This window comes from Geotrypetes seraphini, chromosome 4 (genome assembly GCF_902459505.1).
Source record: "Geotrypetes seraphini chromosome 4, aGeoSer1.1, whole genome shotgun sequence".
Classification (NCBI taxonomy): domain Eukaryota; kingdom Metazoa; phylum Chordata; class Amphibia; order Gymnophiona; family Dermophiidae; genus Geotrypetes; species Geotrypetes seraphini.
In genome coordinates, this window is record NC_047087.1 from 94,722,562 (window position 1) to 94,746,425 (window position 23,864).

At 42.4% G+C, this 23,864-nt stretch overlaps 1 protein-coding gene across 6 annotated transcripts in view; it reads right to left on the reverse strand.

The window, feature by feature from the left end:
• Nucleotides 1-777: 777 nt before the first annotated feature.
• RPP21 (ribonuclease P/MRP subunit p21) overlaps nt 778-23,864 on the reverse strand; it is a 60,873-nt gene continuing 37,786 nt past the window's right edge. For all 6 annotated transcript variants that reach the window (XM_033941331.1, XM_033941336.1, XM_033941335.1 and 3 more), the window contains exons 5-6: nt 22,865-22,996; nt 778-1,551 (exon numbers count right to left, since the gene is read on the reverse strand). In XM_033941331.1, the coding sequence (XP_033797222.1) occupies nt 1,484-1,551; nt 22,865-22,996 (200 nt within the window). In that variant the 3' untranslated portion in view covers nt 778-1,483. The remainder of the gene's footprint in view (nt 1,552-22,864; nt 22,997-23,864) is intronic.

A 23,864-nucleotide genomic window follows, 5' to 3' on the forward strand; every position in this document is an offset into this window, starting at 1 on the left:
TTCCCAATGTGCATCATTTTGCATTTGTTCACATTAAATTTCATCTGCCATTTGAACACCCAGTCTTCCACTTTCCTAAGGTCTGCCTGCAATTTTTCAGTCTGCATGCATTTTAACAACTTTGAACAGTTAGTGTCATCTGCAAATTTAATCACCTCACTTCTTCCAATTTCCAGATCATTTAAAAATAAGTTAAATAGCACCTGTCAGAACAGATCCCTGCGGCACTCCCATTACCCAACTCCCTTGAGAAAAATGGCCATTTAACCTTACCCTCTGTCCAATAACCAATTCCTAATCCACAAGTAAACATTGCCTCCTATCCCATGACTCTAATTTTCTTAGGCGCTTCTGAGGAACTTTGTCAAAAGCTTTCTGAAAATCTAGATACACTATGTCAGGGATCTCAAAGTCCCTCCTTGAGGGCCGCAATCCAGTCGGGTTTTCAAGATTTCCCCAATGAATATGCATTGAAAGCAGTGCATGCACATAGATCTCATGCATATTCATTGGGGAAATCCTGAAAACCCGACTGGATTGCAGCCCTCAAAGAGGGACTTTGAGACCCCTGCACTATGTGAACTGGTTCACCTTTCAAAAAGTCAAGCAAATTGGTGAGACAAGACCTCCCTGAACGTATGCTGACTCTCTCCCTTTAACCCCCCCCCCTTTTTTTTACAAAAGCATAGCATGGTTTTTAGCAGCAGCAGCAGTAACAGCTCAGACACTGAGGAAGCCTATAAGCATCAGAGCTATTACTGCCACTAGACTTTTGTAAAAAAAGGGGGGGGGGGGGGGCAGGAGTCATCATGTCTGTCTGCGTGTTCTACAATTTTATGTTTTTATAATTGTTGCTACTATTTTACTTGGCACTGAAATCAGGCTTACCGGTCTGTAATTTCCTAGATCGCCCCTGGAACCTTTTTAAAATTGGTGTAACATTGGCCATCCTCCAATCTTCAAGTACTATAGCTGATTTTAGGAGGTCAGCAATTTATGTCTTTTTCTACTCCCACCACAGCCAAGTTTCACTTAAACTTTAATAAAAAAATATTAAGAGCATTTTATTTTGTAAAACTGATACAAAACTAACCCCCTCCTTTACAAAGCCTCACTAGCATTGTTAGCGCTGGCCGCAGCAGTAACAGTTCAGATGCTGATAGGAATTCTATGAGTGTCAGAGCTGTTACCGGAGCAGCCAACACTAAAAATGCTAGCACCGTTTTGTAAAGGAGAGGGTAAACACCAAATATATAAAACCAAATAACAATGTAACAAAAGAAATATGGAGAACTATATAAACTTTCCATCTAATGTGCATTTTGAAGCCCAGAATTCTCAGAAAACAGTTTTGGGAGTGTATTATATTACTTTTAGCTCAAATTGCAGTAGTGACTACCATGCAGCTGGATTAAAAGCATTCAGTCTGAGATGCATCGTCTCATTTTATGCAGAAAAAGGCTTTATCTGTCTTCAGTCTTGATTATTTGGTATCAGACTTTACATTCTTCTTTTCTTTTTGTTGGGTTTGCTGGACATTAGGGCTCTGTGCTATAGAAAAGCAAAGCATACACTAAAGTTACAACTACAAAATCAAAGGTATTCCTTACATAAATAAAAATGATACCTTCAATAACATCCAACAAGGGAAACATCAAGTAAGATCATCCTTGCTTCAGTATGAGTTTGTAAAATAACTATGCCTACATAGCTTGTTCACTATTTCCTCCTATGGACTTCTCAGTTTCAAGTTTCTTTTCCAAAGAAAAAAAGGCATGTTTCTTGTGTAGTCTCTTGTTTGAAGTACTAGGAGATCTGTCTCTATACAAATTAGGTTAAATGATTTTTTTTTCCAAACATAAATGGAAAAAAATAAAATAAGGCACTCTGTTCATTAAAGATATTCAACTTCATTTAAAAGATCACCTGAATCTATTTTTTTTCTCCTTCTACAATAGTGGTGTTACTCCTTTGATTCTACAGGTGCCCAAAAAGGGATCAGTTGGTTTAAATCGTGGTGGAAAAACTTCAAAATACAGCATACTAGTTTCCAAAATACAACATAAAAGTAAAGCATTTGCTTATCTATTGAATGAAGAGTCAGCACACAAGTGGTAGGTAGATGATATCTTACTGGACTAACCATATATTTGGAACTAGGTTTTTGAAAAAAAAAATCACAAAAAAAACCCACCCCAAACAGGGGTGAATGAAAATGAAAATAAAAATGAAATGAAAATAATTGATCAAGATAATAGTAGATCTGTATGGAGATTTGATAAAACATTGCTTACGGATCCAAATTTCATTGAGGAAATTCAGTTAAAAATAAATTATTTTCAAATTAATAATATGGAAGAAATCTCCATTGAGACTATATGGGATGCTTTTAAGGCAACCATGAGAGGCCAAATTATTTCATTTTCAGCATATATTAAGAAGCAAGTTAAAAAACAATTTTCCAGTTTGGAAAAAGACATTAAGGCATTAGAATCAAAACTGATTGATAACTGGGATTTTCCAACATTACAGGCTCTCTTGAAGACTAAAGGTAAATATAATGAGATTTCTTCTAAATTGATAAGGAAAGACTTATTTTCTCAACAAGCTTTGTATTATGGAAATTCAAATAAGGCAGGAAGATTATTGGCAAATTAAAAGCAAAAAAAAAAATAATAATAATAGCAGTAAATGATGAGAAATACCTATTCTCATATTGGACCGATTCTAAAACCATTTTTAAATTTTTATAAAGACCTGTATCCTGAGCCTTATTTAGATAAAGAAACGGATGGTTTAGAACTTTTAAAATTAATTAAGGGACCAAAAATTCCTGAGCATATAAAAGAAAGTTTAGAAAAGCCAATATCACTAAAAGAGTTGCAAACTGCGTTGAAGTCCCTTAGAGTTGGATCTGCTCCAGGTGGTGATGGCTTTACAGTAGTATAAATAATTTCAAAATACCCTATTACCTTATTTGTTAAATTTATATCAGGTCCATCTAACTAATGGTTGCATCACAGGTACTATGGCAGAATCTGTTACTATAGTTTTGCTGAAGCCAAATAAAGATCCCACATTGGTTTCAAATTACAGGCCTATTTCATTAATTAATGTAGATGGCAAACTTCTAGCTAAAACACTGGCTTTACGCTTGGCCAAAGCTCTCCCTTTTATTATTGGTATGCACCAAACAGGATTTGTTGCTCAGACATTCCTCTAACACCAGATTGGCTTTTCATATGTTAAATTTAACAAAAGCCATGAATGATCCAGCCTTTTCTGTATCCTTAGACACAGAGAAGGCCTTTGATTAGGTAGAATGGGCCTTATGTATCAAGCAATGGAATAGCTTGGTATAGGTTCAGGATTTATACAAATGATCCAAACATTATATAGCTCCCCTGTGCTAGATTATATATTAATAATAATTTCTCAGAGCGTTTTAGTCTGCAGAGGGGGGTTAGACAAGGCTGTCCTTTGTCTCATTTGCTTTTTGATTTTGTATTAGAACCCTTGTTATTAGCTATTCAGCAAGTGAAGGAGATACAGGGTATTCCTTATTCAGATCGGGAATATAAAGTTTCTGCTTATGCAGATGATATATTGCTTCATTTGAGAAATCCGGAAACAACCATTCCAAGCTTACTAGAATTGATAAAAAATTTGGAAAATTTTCAGGATACAAGATAAAATTGGAGTAAATCAGAAGTTCTTCCACTTAATGTCCATTGTACAAAAGGCTTATTTGAAACATTCCCCGTTTTATGGAAAGAGAAAGAAATAAAATATTTAGGAATTTGGATAAAAAACACGTTGGAAGAAACAATGAAAGTGAATGAAAGATTTTTAATACAGAAGGTAACAGAAATGTGTGAGCAATGGAATCCTTTACATCTTTCTTGGTGGGGGAGAGTTCAAACTACTAAAATGATGATTTTGCCTGTGGTTTGTTATTAAATGGGTATGTTACCAGTTTTTTCTCAGGGGTCCTTTTATAAAAAGTTAAATTGTATTCTTACAAAATTTATTTGGCTGGGTAAAAAGGCTAGAATTGCTTTAGTATCTCTACAAAAACTGATTACAGAGGGAGGGGTAAATTTTCCCAACTTTTATATGTATCAATCCTATATTATGCGCCAGGGTATGTATTGGATCCTCCCAGAGCCTGTTGATAATATCCCGGATTGGTTATGGTTGGAATAGTGCCTCATCTTTCCTCTGCGATTATGCCATGTACTTAGTATCAAAATGCCTAGATTATATAAAGAAAATAGATTATTTGTAGACACATGGAAAACAATAAGATATGTGAACAATTTTAACACCTATTCCAATTAACAAATCAAACTATATGGCTGAACTCCAAGATTCAAATTGGCGGATTTAAAGTCATCTGGAAGCATTGGATGATTGCAGGAATACGTGTATTAGAACAGTGTTCTTCAACCACCGGTCCATGGACCAGTGCCGGTCCACAGAAATTTCCTGCCGGTCCACAGGGCCAGCACATGCATTCGGCCCAAAACAGTATTCTTCAACCGCTGGTCCACGGTGCGATCGATGCGTGTTATCTTCGAGCCAGCTCCCTCTTTCTAACACAAAGCCATTACACAAAGTCATTACACAAAGCCACGGGCAGTGGCTCCAACGGGCATCCTGCGCCTGAACCGGAAGCCTTCTCTCTGACGTTGCAATGTCAGAGGGAAGGTTTCCAGATGAGGCACGGGACGTACAAGGTGCAATTAGTACTATTATGGGGGCAGGGTCTGGGGTGGAGATTGGGTAGAGATGGGGGGGTCTGGCCCATAACTTAGCCCAGTGTTCTTCAACCGCTGGTCCATGGACCGATGCCGGTCCACAGAATAATTATTTTATTTCTGCTGGTCCATAGATGTAAAAAGGTTGAAAAACACTGTATTAGAAGATGTTATTTCTAATGGTAAACTGCTTGAATTTTCACAGTTGCAACATAATTATGGCCTTAATAAATCACAAAATTTTAGATGGGGTTTCCTAAATTAATATCTGGATTTATGAATAAAAAAACAAAGACTGGTCTTCGGGACATTTGGAGTATTGAGATTAAGCATCAAATTACTGCGTCTCAATGGCCACGAATTTCAAGATGTGTGGGGGCCATTAACAAATTATTGCAATGAATAGGTATCATTTTCCCTGATTAGTACAAATGAAATAATGGGGGGGGGGAGGGAAAGGGATAAATTCTATTTAATAAGAAGAATTGAAGAATTTCAAGTGATGTATTTAAGTTGAAATAGTGTTATTTTTTGATGCAGTTGATGTAAGTTATAAAAATGAATAAAGAATTATAAAAACAAACCCAAAGATACTTACCGGTAGCATATATTCTCAGAGGAATATATATTCTCAAATATGGGCAATATCAACAGAACCTTGCACAGACATTACCACGGGAACTGTCACTTTATTTTCTCTGAGGACAAGCAGGCATAATATTCTCACATCACAAATAGGTACTACACATGCTCCAGAGCATCATTTAAATATCCTCAGGGCATCAATGCACAGGAGGAAGGTCTCTCAGCTGAAAGGAAGCTCTGGAATGAGAGGGCATAAGATGAAGTTAAAAAGGGTCAGACTCAAAAGTAATCAAAGGAACTACTACTTTTCGGAAAGGGTGGTGGATGTGTGGAACGATGTCCCGAATAAGGTAGTGAGACTTCAAGGGCTGTATCTGAATTCAAGAAAGTGTAAGACAGGCATGTGGAATCTCTTGTGGGGGAGGAAGATTTAGAATTGTAGGATATGCGGAATATAATTTATTTATTTATTTTTTTTAAGATATTGAGTGTAATATAAATGAGCAGACTGGAGAGCCTCTATCTGCTCTCATTTTCTATGTAGGACTCCCAAGCTGCCAAAATCATGACTCTAGACAAGGATAATGGATAAACAAACATGAGACTGGTGAAACCCAAGTGGATTGGAGGAAATGTTGGCGCTCAGGAAGTAAAAAGCTACTTGTCCAAACCAACTGTCTCTTCTGGAGTTTTGTTCCAAACAGTAGTAGTGAGAAGTAAAAGGTCTGGATTGAAGACCAAGTAGCCAATTTGCAAATGTCCTTAATAGATACAGAATAGAAATTACTTACTGAGGCAGACATAGCTTAGACCAGTGTTTTTCAACCTTTTTTGGGCAAAGGCACACTTGTTTCATGAAAAAAATCACGAGGCACACCACCATTAGAAAATGTTAAAAAATTTAACTCTGTGCCTATATTGACTATATATAAAGTAATTCTCTTGAATAGGAATCAAATAAACACAAAGAAAGTATTTTATAATGCTGCCACCGCCAACAACACCGTTGGCGGCGGTGGCACTCAAGTGGCTAAAGAGCCGCAGTTTGCCGGCCTAGGGACAACACTGGAGGGTGACCAGCTGTGCACCCCCTTGGGACGTAAACCCGGGGTGGGGCAGACTGCCCCCCCCCCCACCCTGGTATGCCACTATCTGTACCTCACTCCCTCCCTATGACCAAAAATTCTCCTTTCTTCTATTCCCCGTGTACACAACCATCTCTTTCCCTCCCTTCCTCTCTCCAAAGTCCATGCCTTCTGTGTCCAAACACTCATTCCCTCCCCCACCTCAGCATCTCTTTCCCTCCCTTCCTCTCTCCCAAGTCCATTTCTTCTGTGTCCAAACACTCATTCCCTCCCCCACCTCAGCATCTCTTTCCCTCCCTTCCTCTCTCCCAAGTCCATTTCTTCTGTGTCCAAAAACGCATTCCCTCCCCCACCTCAGCATCTCTTTCCCTCCCTTCCTCTCTCCCAAGTCCATTTCTTCTGTGTCCAAAAACGCATTCTCTCCCCCACCTCAGCATCTCTTTCCCTCCCTTCCTCTCTCCCTCCCTTCCTCTCTCCCAAGTCCATTTCTTCTGAGTCCAAAAACGCATTCCCTCCCCCACCTCAGCATCTCTTTCCCTCCCTTCCTCTCTCCCTCCCTTCCTCTCTCCCAAGTCCATTTCTTCTGTGTCCAAAAACGCATTCCCTCCCCCACCTCAGCATCTCTTTCCCTCCCTTCCTCTCTCCCAAGTCCATGCCTTCTGTGTCCAAAAACCCATTCCCTCCCCCACCTCAGCATCTCTTTCCCTCCCTTCCTCTCTCCCAAGTCCATGCCTTCTGTGTCCAAAAACCCATTCCCTCCCCCACCTCAGCATCTCTTTCCCTCCCTTCCTCTCTCCCAAGTTCATGCCTTGTGTCCAAAACGCACTCCCTCCCCCCTTTTGTGTTCCGTGTTTGCCTACCAGCCCATCTTTGCAACTTTCTCAGCAAAACGAAGCTCAAGCCGCGAGGTTTGTCTTCTGCTTCCTGTCTGCCCTGCCGCACACAAATAGCCGAACGGAAGTATTCTCTGACGTCAGCGCTGACGTCGGAGGGCAGGCTTTGCTTAAGCCCTCCCTCCGACGTCAGCGCTGACATCGGGGAACGCTTGCGATCGGCTATATGTTAGCTGCAGGGCAGGCAGGAACAGAAGACGAGCCTCGCGGCTCGAGTTGTATTGAACTCCGCGGGTCCCCCGTCCAGCTCTCTCCTGTCCACGTGGAGAGGACCGCCCCTCTCCCTAGACTGGTGGTACTGCCCTGATGGCGGCCCTGACCGTACGGCACACCAGGCAACATCTCGCGGCACACTAGTGTGCCGCAGAACAGCGGTTGAAAAACACTGGCTTAGACACTGTGGGCTGTTACATGGCCCTGTAACATAAGCCCTGACTGAATATACATCAGGGAGATACTATCCACCAGCCAAGTGGAGATGGTTCTCTTGGTAACAAGAACTCAGAGTCTGTCAGGGTCAAAAGCTACAAAGAGCTGAGAGGAGCTTCTGATGTTTAGTCTGGTTTAGGTAATAGGTCAGAGCAAGTTTTGAATCCACAGAGTGAAGAGCTGCCGCCCCAGGTTTCAAATGCAGTTTTTGAAACAAAAAAAAAACAAAACCCAAAACAGGCAGTACTATGGACTGGTTAAGGTGGAATTCTGAGATGATTTTGGGCACAAATTTTGGATGAGTTTGGAGCACTACTTTGTCATGGTAAAGTCTTGTGAAGGATCAGACACAAGTGCTTTAAAGTTCACTCATATGGTGTGCAGACGTGAAAGCAACGAGGAAAATGATGCTCCAAGTGAGAAGTTTGAGAGAGCAAGTTGTAAGTGGCTCAAAGGGAGACTTCATAAAAGTAGATAGTATCATATTAAGATCCCAGGCAACAGATGGAAGCTTGCACCGAGAAGGGGCCTGAGGCTCTGATTGGCCCATGTTGTTTAAGGCTCCTTCTTAAGGCTCTGGCCCAGATGCATAAGGCCCCACCCATAGGAAGGGCCTTAAACAACTTGGGCCAATCAGAGCCTCAGGCCCCTCCTCAGTGCATCTCAGGATGCACTGGGGAGGAGAAGGCTCGCCATTTTGAAGACGCAGGCCAGCTGGCCGGAGGGAATAGGCATGTCAGCTAGGCATCTCTCCCACTGCAGAGGGGAGTTGGTTGGCAGCATCTCTCCCGCTGTTGGGAGAAGTGTCAGTTGGGCAGGAGAGATTGGGCATCATTCCCGCTGTTGTTGTTAGGGGGTTCATTTATTCTGCGCATGTGCCCATCACTATCACCAGCGATGGGCACATGCAAATTTAGCGAGTCTTCACTATTCTCCGCCAACATCATTTGTATGAGCGTTTTTTGGAGAATGATTCGCTTTTTTAAAAATTGCTACTATAACAGCTGCGATAGCAGCCTGTTGGTTTTTTACACTTTTTTTTTTTTTTTTTTTAAATCTAGCCCTTAGATCTTTTAGCATTTGCAGGATATCAAACATTTTTTTAAAACCCCTATAAAAACAAAGAATTATGAAGGAAACTATGAAAAAGAACAGGAAGACACAAAAATTTTGGAAGGTTTGATGCACTTAAAGAGAAAACTGGACACTCAGCTTCTCAGTTCTGTAGAAAACGAAGAGCTGACGCCAGATAGGAAAGCACCGGCATGTGTGCAGTATGGGCACTGCCTAAAAATTTAAAGCAACAGTGCAATTGGTAGTAGAGAATGACATGGGGAAAAAATTTGTCCCCTCCCCGCGAGCTCGGTCCCCAACCCATCCCCGCAAATCATCTGATCCCATCCACACAAGCCTCAAATAGTTTTATACTGAACATATTTTATTAAAGTATAAAAAGAAACAATATTCTGTACAATTGTCATTTTATAAATCAAAGTTCTGGCTGCTGAACTAGAGAAAGATGTTCAGCTGACAGGGCTTTGTTTATAAATTTTTATCAACACAACTAATATACTACTTTATCCTAAAGCAAAAAAAAAAACAACCAAAGACGAATAGAAATAGAAATTTTCTACCTTTGTTGTCTGGTTTCTGCTTTCCTCATCTCCTCATTCAATTCCTTCCATCTGCTGTCTGCCTTCTCTCTCCCTCTTCCATTTGCTCTGTTACTGTGCCTCTCCCTTCCATCTCTCTCCTCCACCACCCCCTCCACTGGTCTGGCACCCATCTTCTCTCTGTCTTCTTCCCTTCTAGCGGCTTCTCCCCACTATCTCTTACCCATTTCACTTCAGCATCTATTCCTTTCCACTCCTCCCCTTCTTTAGCATCCTTCGCGCGGTCTAGCAGCCTCCTCCCTACCGATCGCTGCCGTCCATCCTGGCATCTACCTCCCTCCCTTTACCTTAGTTGCGCGTTTTAATTTTCTTTCTATAAAGCAGCTGGAGCCTTGAAGTTGCATGCATCTGCCGGCAGCTTTTCCTCTGACGCAACTTCCTGTTTCCAGTTGTGTCAGAGAACTTCAGCAGTCACATGCGACTACAAGGCTCCTGCTGCTTTGTAGAAATAAAGTTAAAACTGGCAACGAAGGTAAGGGGACGGGAGGGAGGGAGATGCCAGGAAGGGCAGCAGCGATCGGCAGGAAGAATGGATGGGGGAGGGGGCTTCCAGCGACGTCACCAACCGAGATGGAGGATTAGAGACTGAGCTCCGACTTCTCACAGTGTTTAGCCTCCATTTTCCCCCATCTAGCAGCGCGCATTGGGCCTTGGCTGAGTCCCGGAGAGTAGTGGGGCAAGCCACGATATCGCTAAGACAGCGAGGAAAAAATCTGAGGTGGGCAGAGCGTTGGAAGGCGGCGGCAAGAAAGGAGGAGTTGGGGCATGAGTCCGGCGAGAGCGCGTCTGAAGAGGATTCAGAACATGGAGCATCCCCGCGGCTACGACGGGCGGATCAAGCAGGGGCTATTATAAAAGCAGACCTGCAGAAATGGGCTGCTGATATCAAGCTGAAGGTTGTGGCTGTAAAAGGGAAGATCAAGGAGGCAGTTAAGGAGATCCAGCAGGACTTTGCTGACTTGCTTGGTCAGGTGGAGGACATGGAGAGGCGGACTGGTGAAAATGAAGAGGTGGTCCAGGCACTCTCAGACTCTGTAGGGGAAGCACAGAAAGACATTGGGGATTGCTATTCCTGGATTGAAGATCTGGAAAAATCGCTCCATGCGTAACAATGTGTGCATCCACGGTGTCCCAGATATAGAGAAATTCAGAGACGCCATGCAAATGGTGCAGGAGTTGTATCAGTATGTTTTGGGGGCGGAGGAAGAATTGGTGGCAGGGGTGGGGGCCTTGAAGATGGACAGGGTGCATCGGATCCTGGGGCCCAGAAAGTATGACCATCCTAGAGACATTATTGCCTGTATCCATCATTTCCTGGAAAAGGAGCGCCTGGTGCGGAAGGCGAGAGACATGGGGACTATCCAATGGAAAATTGACCAGGTCGAAATTTTTCAAGACATTTCAGCCATCACCCTATAGAAACTTAGGGAATTGAAGCTACTTTTGGAGGTGCTAAAGAAAGCTACTGTACGTTATTGCTGGCTGTTCCCTTCGGCCTTCTGGTCACTATCAATGGGGTGCATGGGAGAGTGACCAAGGTGGCAGAATTGAGAGCCTTACTGCAGAAGGAGGGTATGCTGGCGCCGGGAGAGTCTACGCCGGGGTTGCAGGCAAGGCAGCAGATGGAGTGGTTCCGGTGGAGGAAGAAGAACTCGAGGCGGTGAGTGAAGACCAGTGTGGGGCGGCTAGAAGCTGTGGCAATCTGGAGCGAGCGGGCCCCAGTGGTACCTGAAGGGCAGCCCGCCTGAGCACTGTTTATGATTATGTCCTGGCCGGGATCTGGACTGAGTTATGGACCTGTTGGAGTGTGTGGACGTCTGTATGGAGCTGCATATTTGGCAAGGAGGTGGCTGTTGGGGGGGGGGGGACAGTTTTTTAGAGAGTGTGTATTGGTGGTGTGCTTGTGGAGCTGATGGGTGGGTGGGGGGCTTGTGTGGTGACAAGGGTTGGGGGAGTCGCTTGAAGCCATGGTAGGAGGCGGGAGTGAGGGGCTGGGGTTTGTTGGGGGAGGGGAGGGAAGTGTGTGGGGGGGGTTGGAGGGCGGAGATGGCTGGGGAATTTAGTGGTACGCAACCAGGGTGGGGGACTTTTGGTTTTGAATGGGGGGGGGCTAATAACTTGAGATGTGGGAGTTTCAATCTGAAGGGCCTCAATATGCCGCTTATGCAACAATTGTTGTCGAAGGAGGTAAAGAGGCTCCGTTTTGATATTTGTTTTATCCAAGAAACGCATTTTATTAAGACGGGGGGAAAATTAGTTCAGTTCAGTTCAGAGAATATCCTGTCCAAGCTTGGGCATCTAATACAGTGGAAAAGAAGAAAGCAGGGGTGGGTATTTCATTTTCTAACCGTCTGAAGGTGGTACCAGACCGGGAATGGAGGGATGTAGGGGGAGGTGGTTAATCTGGACAGGGGAAGTGAATGGGGAACAGGTGACCCTAGTGAATTTTTATGCCCCAAATTCCCAACAGGGGAAGTTTTTTGATGTTTTGTTGGAAAAAATACTGTTAGTTAAGGTAGGCCACTTGGTGGTAGGAGGGCACTTTAATTTGGTGCTTCATCCGGGTTGGGATTATACAGGTAAGGGGGGGGAATCGCCTTAAGGGGGACCAGAAACATTTGATACGTTTTTTTGGATGTGCTTAATGTGGTGAATAGGTGGAAAATTCAGGTGGATGGGACGGGATTACACGTTCTACTCCCCTGTACATGATGTATATATGCGCATTGACATGTTGAACGTGGATAAGGGGGGGGGGGGAACTCGTAGATACCCGAATAGATACTATTGGATGGTCAGATCATGCTCCTATCTGGCTGGATTTGAGCTGGGGGGCTCCGCGGGTGGGTGACATCTATTGTAAATTGAATGATAGTTTGCTGGGAGACCCTCATATTGTCCAGAAGCTAGAACAAGGGATTTATGAATTTTTTTAACATAATAGCATTGATCAGTTTTCTCCAACAACGATTTGGGAGAGTCTTAAGGTAGTATTGAGGAAGAGAGAGGATCAGCGCTTATGGGAGACTTTGTCTAAACTAGTGGAACAGCATAAACGGGGACAAGGCAGCCCGCAGATTCGGTCACAGATCCGGGACAAGCGTATGGCTCTGGGAAAATTGGAAGATGAGGTTATTAAGTTTAATTTGGATAAGCTCCATCTCCAGTACTTTGAAACCGGAGACAGGGCTGGCAAGCTGTTGGCCCATAGAGTTAGGCAAACGCAAGCGAATATTATGTCCATCAAGGCTTGGGATGAATCCACTCTTTTGGATGAGGCTGGCATTCAAAAGCGGTTTCGGGAGTTTTACCAGGAGCTGTATACTCCGGAGCATCAGGGCTCTTGGGAAGCTATTTCTCACTACTTGCAGGCCTTGGGTCTGCAGTCTTTACCGGGCCAGGTTTTTCAGGGACTGGATCAGGACATCACGGTCGAGGAGATGTTGCAGGTAATTCGATCGTTGAAACAGGGTAAATCCCCCTTGCTGGCCAGGCTCTTTAATTCTCTCAAAGAGGGGGAGCAGCTGCCTTTTTATATGCGGCTTGCTGGGATTACAGTATTACACAAACCGGGGAAAGATGCTACCTTATGTGGCAGTTATAGACCCATTTCCCCTTTTAGGAATTGATACCAAGATCATGGCTCAGATCCTTGCGGATCAGCTAGCTATCCGCATGCCAATGCTTATCCACCCTGACCAAGTGGGATTTATTGGAGGGAGGCAAGTGGCGGACAGGATACGTTGGGTGCTGAATTTGGTGTGGCAGGCGAAGAGGTCAGGGCAATCTTGGGTGGCAGTTGCAGTGGACACGGAAAAGGCGTTCAATCGGATTGACTGGCATTTTATGGACGCTGTTCTGAGACAGATGGGTTTGGGTCTGCGCTTTATCTCTTGGATATTGACTTTTTATATCATAGCCCAAAGGCCTGCATCAAAATTAATGGGGCTTATTTGGCTCAATTTGAGCTAGGTAGGGGGACGTGGCAGGGATGCCCGCTGTCACCCTTGCTGTTTGCTTTGGTGATAAAACCTTTAGCGCAACAGATCCAGCTATTGCCTCGAGTATGGGGTCTGGTTATACAGGGGAAGGACCACCAATTGTCCTTATTCGCGGGTGACACTTTAGCTATAGTAGAGGGGACGGAGGGGTCCCTGGTGGGTCTTTAGGATCTTATGCTGGAGTATAGGCAGTTGTCTGGTTTTAAAGCTAATTTAACCAAAATGGAAATCCTGAATATCTCAGTGCCGGTTGGGGCTATTCCAGATATACAGCGCAGAGTTCCCTTTCGGTGGGTGCAGGGTCCCATTCGATATCTAGGGATTCAATTGGGGGAGGGGGGGATTGGGAATTCCCAGCTTAGAATGCTATTATCAGGCAGCGCAGCTTCGGGCAGTGGTGGATTGGCATGCCGACCCAGTTAAATTGTGGGTGACCGTGGAGCAAGGGCTCTTAGGGGGCACTAGAAGTATTAGTGTGTTTGTGTTATCTTCCGTGGGTGGGCTTGCAAGACCAGGAAATCCTTGCCATACCCAATCCATTCACTAAGGACAACCAGACCCTGTACTGGAACGGCACTTTATCGAAGCTTGTGGGCAAGGGTAGGGGAGTCCATTTCCTTCCGATCAGGCACACAGAAAATTTATTACCAGGTAGGGAGAGGGTCTTTTAGACGGGGACAGGATTAAGCCGTTCCTGGAGGTGCAAGCTCAATTCCAGCTGGAGCCGGGGGACTTGTTTCCCTATTTACAAGTGAAAGACTTTCTTATTCGGGCGATGGCGCCTATAGCTGTCCTCTGCTCCCCATTTGAATCCATGTTGGGGGCACCGATATGTAGGGGGTGTATTTCGGCTTTGTACCAACTGCTACACATTGACCCCTCCTAGAAGACCTCATACATGAGGGCGTGGGAAGAGGATCTGGGGATTGTTTACTCGGAGGAGGAATGGGAGCAGATTAACTGGAGAATACATCATGTAGCGCTGGCACCGCAGTTGGTGGAGAATGCCATTAAGCTCTTGGTGCGCTGGTATCTCACGCCTGCAGTGCTTAGTAAAATGTATACATCATAGAAACATAGAAGATGACGGCAGAAAAGGGCTACAGCCCATCAAGTACAGATCTGTGCTGGAGGGGGGATGGGAGGGCATGGTACCTTTTTTCATATGTGGTGGGAGTGCCCCAAAATTCAGAGTTTTGTGTCCAGGTATTTGAGTATGTCGGTCGCCTCCTCCAATGCCAAGTGGCTGTGCAAACGGCCACTGCTTTATTGGGAGTGCTACTGGGGGGGGGGGGTGGCTGAGGATCAGGACAAGTTAGCCCGCCTCGATTTCACAGCAGCCCGGCTCATCCTGGCCTATTAGAAGAGCCCTACAGTGCTTACTTTGTTGCTGATGAGAGAGAAACTGGGCTGGGTCTGTGAGAAGTATCGGCTGTCGGCCATGCTGATGAGGCATAGACAGCAATTTGAGGATATGTGGGGATGCTTTTTGGAGGTAGAGGGTGGGGACTAGTGGGGACTCTGGCTCTGGCATGGGGGGTGCTGTACTGGGTTGCACTTTGAGGTTTAGCTACTGATTTTTCTTTTCCTCTCCTTGGGGGGGCCCTAGGTTTTGGGGTGTTGGCTGTTTCCGTTCTCTTCTTGGGGAGGGGATGAGAAGGGGGAATTTGGTTGGGGGGATTGTTGATAACACTGCTTAACACTGCGTTGGCATTTTTGGGTTGTTGGCTGCCAAGGGTTGCCCCTGCGTAGGCATTGTATTGATGTTTTTCATGTTTGTGTTCAAGTGTTTTAAATAAACAATTACAAAAAAAAGAAGGGATGGGGGCTGCAGACCACACAGTGATCACGCGTGTTCCACGGGCGGTGAATGACCTTGTCCCCGTCGCAACCATTTTTTCCCCACTGTTTTGGCAGGTAGCAGCCACTATGTCATTTTCTACTTGGTAGTGTCCGTACAGGGTTCCTTGGATGATACCCACATGTGAGAATATTATACCTTAGCTGATAAGTTTTCTTAGTGTAGTGCCTATGGCAACTCATTGGGTTTGTTGATAAAAAGAACTATCAAATCTAAAATAGTTCTTGGTAAGCACTAGAGAAGCCAAATGCATGGCACTAGAGAAGCCCTTGCATAGCTTTCACCTGGGGTAAAAATCTTTCTGAATACCTAGTTTACTCTGATTTTCAAATAAAATCCCAGTACATCTGGGGCTCTGGTTACCATTCCCCTTGTTGCAAATGCTCTGTATGTGACATTTCTTTCTCAGGAAATCAGTGGGTTCATCCCACCACTAAGAAAACTTATCAGCTAAGGTCTAATACCACTTGTGAGTCCAGGTTTGTTGTCTATGTAATCTCCTGCCCTTGTGGACTAATATATGTCGGATGTATCACCCACAGCATTCAGACCAGGCTAATTGAACATCGTAGCTGCTTGAAAATGGGCAAGACTACCGTGCCTATGGTGGCTCACAACATGACTCACCAACATGTCTTTTCACAATTGGAATGGTGCATTCTGAAACAAATTCCCACAAGTTTTGATGGTGATAGACATACCTTTCTCAAGCGAGAAAACTTTTGGATTTATCTTAAATCATATGTTCCTATTGGTCTGAATGAAAATGTAGATAAATGCTTCACCAGCTAATTTTGTCATGTACGTTTGAGGTTTCCCTTTTTCCTTTTATTTTTATATTTTTTTCCTATCTTTTTCACTTTTTCTTTTTTGAAGCTCTGATGGCTAGTAGTTGAGATGTTGTTTTGTTTTGTTCTGATCAATACCTATTTGTCTTAGTTATCCCTTTTTGATTTTTCAGCGCATCATGCACCTCATTTTTTTCACGCTTTTGCATGGTCACGTCATTTCTGACGTTCCCCCGGACATTTAGGTGCGCTGCTCTCGCGGGATCTCCTAGACGTTCTTAATTTCCTGAGACGCCATCTCTATTTCCTATTCTCCAGCGGTTTGATTTTTACACTCTGCGGAAGTTTCGGCAGACAGGTCTTATCAGCCTCTGTCGCCGTGCTAAATTATCATTGGTAATCTCCACTCCTGACGACGATGGCGAAACGGAGCTCTGTCGAGTGGTGATCAACATTTTGTATGGCAATAGATGTTTTCAACAAACTTCAGCTAAGTACTTTTCAGTGAATTATAATTGCAGATGAATTTTTCTTAGTGAATCTCAATTGCAGATGAATTTATTCTTGAATTAAGTGGTGATTATTCCAAAAATCTACTGCCACTCGAAAAATTAAACTTTAATACAAACTTTAGCCAACCAATCATTTTCTAGTGAATCTCAATTGCGGATGAATTTATTCTTGAACTAAGTGGTGCTATTAATTGTAATAAAGAATGAATTTTACATAGGACATGCATTTTCTTTAATTCTATTTATGAACTATGGTTGGGTATATTTATTTATTTATTCACTTCTCTATGAATGTTGTATAAATTTGTTTAATGTGAGGGTTTAGGACAAATTTTTTTTACTACATCACCCTCTCTTTTTAACATCGTCAAACATATTTTGTGTCACCATGGTATTAATTTTTTGTGAGCACTTTGCACTTTACATCGCAATATATTTTTTTAAAAATTGTTATACTGTGATTTTGTGACGGGTCTTGGGAGTGTATTTATTGATCCTGTATTTTTTCCTTTTTGAATGTTTGATTATGTTTTAATGGAATTATGATTAGATTGATAATACCAAAAAGGACTAAATGATGTATGGGGCAGTTCTCATGTCCGGTGCTAGTCACCTATAAGTTACTACCCGAGCCCACATTCCCTCGTTTGTCCACTAAGGGCTCATACTGATGTCCATTATTTAAAGAGTTTCAGTAATCATTGTAGTTTTTCAATTCAAGGATTCTCCCCAAGGGATTAAGAGTGTTAGCCAATTGTACGTTGGAGTTGAGATTGGACTTATTGGCTTCTTTTTTTTTTAATTCTTTATTCATTTTTCCATCTTACAAGTGCACAATACTACATCATATTAACTTTTACATATCACTTGATATTCATACAATTATGATTTTACATACATAAAATTTATTCCCCCCATCCACACTTCCCACAAGTAATTTAATTCATCCTTTATATATTATATTTCAATCTATTAATCAGACCTTACCCTCCCCCTACATGTAAATGTACTTTCATTAGGAAAATGATGTCTATTCCTTGCAATCATTTGTTAATGGCCCCCAAATCTTTTTAAAATTATTATAATTCCCTTTTTGTATGGCAATTGATCTTTCCATTTTATAAATATGACATAATGAATTCCACCAAAATGTATAGCTAAGCCTATTGTAATTTTTCCAATTGTTGGTAATATGTTGTATGGCGACTCCTGTCATAATTAATAAAAGCTTGATGAAATTTGACTTTTTGCTCTCATTGACATCCCAAACAAAATTTTATCATATGATAAAGCAACATGGTTTTCTAGTAAACAATTAATTTGAGACCAAATTGATTTCCAAAAAACCATGATTCAGGGACAATAAAATATTAAATGATCCCAAGTCCCTGCTTCCAGATTACAATGCCAGCATCTATTAGACCTAGAGCTATCTAACTTTTGTAATCTAACAGGGGTCCAAAAAGCTCTATGTAACAAAAAGAACCAAGTTTGTCTCATAGATGCTGACACTGTACATCTCATTCTCCAAGACCAAATTCTTGGCCATTGAGACACAGAAATTTGATGCTTAATCTCAATGCTCCAAATATCTCTAAGACCATTCCTTGGTTTTTTATTCATATAATCAGATATCAATTTGTACCACTATGCGGCTTGGTGTCCCAAGAAATCCACCTGAAAGCATAAGAATTCCAGACTATACTGATTATTAAGAATTTTCCATTCAGGGAACCCCTCCTGAATAGCCTGCTTCAGTTGCAACCATTTAAAGCTTTGTGATTTATTAAGACCAAATTTATGTTGCAACTGTGAAAAATCAAGCAGTTTACCATTTGAAATAACATCATCTAAAGTCCAAATACCTGCAATAATCCAATGCTTCCAAAAGATTTTAAATCCGCCAATTTGAATCTTGGAGTTTACCCATAAAGATTGATTTGTAGATTTATGTAATGGATTAGGTGTTAAATTATTGACATAACGCAACGTTTTCTTTATATTTCCTAGGCATCTTTATACTAAGAACATGAGATAAATGTAAAGGAAACATGAGCCGCCATTCCAAATACAACCAATCTGGGACATTTTCCATGAGCACTGGGAGGACCCAATACATACCCTGGCGTAAAATATAGGCTTGATGATACCTATAGAAACGGTTATATTTTTTGTGCAGCTTACTGTTGACCATTCATCAAGGGTTTGGGGGTATTGTTAGATTCCATGTTAACTTACATGATGATTCCATATTAACAACATGATGAAAAAATATTTCTTTAAACTGAAACAATTAAGCTCTATCATTCCACCATTCTCATTTCATGGTTTTGACACAGTACAGTCATGTGAAAAAATTAGCCCATGAAATATTCAGTTCTTTCTTAAGAAATGTTCACATATCTATGTCAAATCTTTTTTTTTTTTTTATCTGGGAAAGAAAGTGATGTAATTGCAAGTAAACAACAAAAATTTTCCTTGATTTACCCATGAAACAAAAGATATCCACAAAAATGTGTATTCTAACTGAGGATAAATTAGGACACCCTACAACCTAATAGCTAGTATTATCTCCTTTGGCTGAAATAACTGCAGTGCTTCTTGTAGCCATCTACCAGTCTCTGACATCGGTCTGAGGAAAGTTTGGCCCACTCCTCAATGCAAAATTCTTTCAGCTATGAGATGTTTGAAGGGTTTCTTGCATTTACAGTCCATTTCAAACCACCCCAAAGCATCTCAATGGGATTAAGATCAGGGCTTCAACTTTAATTTTCTTACAGATGGTCTCACATGTTCCTCAAGCACCCTCTGATACATGGTAGAATTCATGGTGTATTCTATGATGGTGAGCTGTCCAGGTCCTGCTGCAGCAAAGCATTCCCAAACCATAACGCTTCCAGCTCCATGCTTCACAGTTGGTATGAGGTTCTTTTCCTGGAATGCTGTATTTGGTGTACGCCAAACACATCCTCTTTTCTGGTGTCCAAATATTTAAAGGAAATCTCTTTTCGTTTGTTAGTGCAGTCTTCTGTCTTAAGCATCCTCGACTACAGTAATATTATTTATTTAGGTACCTATAAGAAAATTCTCAAAAAATTGAGAGTGGTTCAAAATACTGCAGTTTGACTCATTTTTGGTTTTAAAAATTGGGAGCATATTACTCCTTTTTATCAGAACTAATCTGAATGTTTGGTCTGGAAAAATTATGCTAGAGGTTTCTTCTTATTTTGATTTTAGAAAATTGTTAAAGACACAACTATCTGATAAGTTTGTATCTTAAAGCATCGTGTTTCAATCTCTTAGAGTTTTTATATTTATAATTTGATGTATTTCCATTTGTATTGTAGTTATCTCTGTATGTTTCAGCTCCATTTGTTGTGAACCGCCTAGAACAGGGGTGTCCAATGTCGGTCCTCGAGGGCCGCAATCCAGTCGGGTTTTCAGGATTTCCTCAATGAATATGCATGAGATCTATTAGCATACAATGAAAGCAGTGCATGCAAATAGATTTCATGAATATTCATTGGGGAAATCTTGAAAACCCGACTGGACTGCGGCCCTCGAGGACCGACATTGGACACCCCTGGCCTAGAACCATCCTGGTATGGCGGTATATAAGATTAAAATTATTATTATTCTTCCAGAAGTCCTGGTGTTTGTCTACGTTCTCTCTGGCAAACTTCAGTCTGGCCCTGATGTTTCTCTTAGAGAGCAAAGGTTTCCTCCTTGTACACCTCCCATGCAAGTTAAATTTGTGCAGTCTCTTTCTGATTGTAGAGGCATGCACTTTTACATCAACAGTAGCAAGAGCCCACTGTAGGTCCTTTTGGAGACTTCTTTTAGCATCCTGAAGTCTGCTCTGGGGGTCAACTTGCTTGGACTGCCAGACCTGTGCATGTTGGCAGTTGTTTGGAAAATCCTCCACTTGTACACTATTTTCCGGACTGTGGAATGGCTATTGTCAAATTCTTTCGAGATCTTTTAAAATCCAGACTTTTAAGCTGCTACAATCTTCTTTCTGAAGGCCTCAGACAGCTTTTCATCTCACCATTTCACTCTCAACACAGCAGTCATGAGCATACCAAACTAAATGTCTGAGGTTTAAGTAGGGCAAACCTCCTTCAAAATGCTGAGTAACAATGTTCTAATCATGTGCACCTGATATGATACACCTGTGTGTGATTTGAGCCACTTTAAATAGGATATGTGGGGGTGTCCTAATTTATTCCTCCGTTAAAATACACATTTTTGTGGATATCTTTTATTTCACGAGTAAATCAAGGAAATTTTTTGTTGTTTACCTGCAATTACATCACTTTCTTTTCTAAATAAATAAAAACATAAGAAGTGCCTCCGCCGGGTCAGACCATAGGTCCATCCCGCCCAGCAGTCCGCTCCCGCGGCGGCCCAAACAGGTCCGACCTGTATGAATCACCAGAAGGGGCCCCCTTGCCACCTTGGTTTCCTATTGAGTCCTATCTTCCCATCGAAGTCCTAACCCTCCGGTCTTGCACATGCACGACCTGGTTGGGTTTCTATACTTATTACCTGGTTAGCTTTCTCAGTATCTCACGATCCCTTTATCCCTCAGGAATCCGTCCAGTCCCTGTTTGAATCCTTGTACCGTACTCTGCCTGATCACTTCCTCCGGTAGCGCATTCCAAGTGTCCACGACCCTTTGTGTGAAAAAAAACTTCCTTGCATTTGTTTTGAACCTATCTCCCTTCAGTTTCTCCGAATGCCCCCTCGTACCTGTTGTCCCCTTCAGCCTGAAGAATCTGTCCCTATCCACCCTCTCTATGCCCCTCATGATCTTGAAGGTCTCTATCATATCTCCCCTGAGCCTCCTTTTTTCCAGAGAGAAGAGCCCCAGCCTATCCAACCTCTCGACGTATGGGCAGTGTTCCAGCCCTCTTACCAATTTTGTTGCTCTCCTTTGGACTCTCTCAAGTACTGCCATGTCCTTCTTGAGGTACGGCGACCAATACTGAACGCAGTATTCCAGATGTGGACGCACCATCGCTCGATACAATGGCATGATGACTTCCCGCGTCCTGGTTGTTATGCCCCTCTTTATGATGCCCAGCATCCTGTTGGCTTTTTTTCGAGGCTGCTGCGCACTGTGCAGATGGCTTCAGTGATGCATCCACCAGCACACCCAAGTCTCTCTCAAGACTGCTGTCTCCCAACAATGCCCCCCCCCAATTTGTAGTTGAACAACGGGTTCTTTTTCCCTATATGCATGACCTTGCATTTTTCCACGTTAAAGCGCATTTGCCATTTGTTTGCCCAGTCTTCCAGCTTGTCTAGGTCCCTTTGCAGGTCCTCACACTCCTCCCTGGACCTAACTCTGCTGCACAGTTTGGTATCGTCTGCAAATTTTATAACCTCTCACTTTGCCTCCTTTTTCAGGTCATTGATAAATGTGTTGAAGAGTAACGGCCCCAGCACCGATCCCTGTGGCACACCGCTCGTGACTCCCCGCCAGTCAGAATATTGGCCCTTTACTCCGACCCTCTGCAGTCTACCCGACAACCAGTGCTCAATCCATCTGTGCACATCCCCTCCCACCCCGTGGTTTCACAGCTTCCTAAGCAGCCTTTCATGTGGCACCTTGTCGAAAGCCTTTTGAAAATAAAAAAAGATTTGACGTTGATATGTGAACATTTCTTAAGAACTGAATATGTAATGGAATGTTCTAATTTTTTCACATGACTATATCATCCTCTTACAGTTAGATTATTGTAACTCTCTATTTGAGGGAGTATCTGTACGCCTTTTAGGTAGACTTCAGTTGATACAAAATACAGATGCTAGAATGATATATGGTAGATTCAAGATTGAACAGGTTTCTCCTTTGTTGACAGAACTTCATTGGCTTCCTGTTCATAAGAGAATCCAGTTTAAGGTATCTTGTTTGATCTTCAAGGCTTTCCACAATTAAATTTTCCATCAGGCATTTTTGCCAGTAGGCAAATTCAATTTTGGACTTTGATACTTTCTCTCCACTAAATCTTTTTGCTTTAAAAAGATACTTAAACATTAATTCTTATTTATGGCGATTTCGATTTGGAATGATTTACCAGTGGAAATTCAGTTTGCAATCTTATTTTTTATTTCACCGTTATCTTAAGATTTTAATTAAAAGACCTAGAAAAATATAATGTTCATTTTTCAAAATGCTGTAAAAAGAAATTGTGAACCACTTCGGATCCTCATAAGAGGATAAAGACAGTATACAAATCTCACATATAGAACAGAATCTTAGTTCCATTACCTGATTTTGGCTGGTTCTCCAAAAGAGCCTCCAGCTGTTCAGCCCATAACTTATAGTTAGGATTATTCAGGAATCTTTTGGTTAAGCCACAGCTTAAGCATCTCACAACAGTTCGACGCTGTCCATAGTGTCCTTGAGTAAACATTAAAAATAAATTGCTATTGGAAAATGTCCTACAATATATCATATACCTATAACTGATAGCATTGATGAAGAGGTAACAACATGTTTCATAGGTTCCATTGCTCTAATGCAGTGTTTCTCAGGTCATAATGATTTTCAGGATATCAACAAATATGCATGAGAGAGATTTGCATACATAGAAACATAGAAGATGACAGCAGAAAAGGGCTACAGCCCATCAAGTCTGCCCACTCTGCTTACCCACCCCCTGTCCATGCCCTAATGACCCAATTTCCTTATCTTGAACCTCGTAGGGATCCCACATGGGTATCCCATTTATTCTTAAAGTCTGGCACACTGTCTGCCTCGATCATCTGCACTGGAAGCTTGTTCCAATGATCAACCACTCTCTCTGTGAAGAAATACTTTCTGGTGTAGCCATGAAATTTTCCACCCTTGAGTTTGAGCGGGTGCCATCTTCCACTTCGACACGTCCCATGAGGTACTTAAATGTTTCGATCATGTCTCCCCTCTCCCTATGTTCCTTGAGAGTGTAGAGCTGCAATTTGTTCAGTCTCTCTTCGTATGAGAGACCCTTGAGCCCCGAGATCATCCTGGTGGCCGTCCGCTGAACCGATTCAATTCTGCACACATCTTTACTGTAATGTGGCCTCCAGAATTGCACACAGTACTCCAGATGAGGTCTCACCATGGCCCTGTACAACGACATTATGACTTCAGACTTTCGGCTGACGAAACTTCTATTGATACAACCCAATATCTGCCTTGCCTTAGATGAAGCCTTCTCCACTTGATTGGCAGTTTTCATGTCTGCACTGATGATTACTCCTAAATCTCGTTCTGCTGAAGTCCTAGT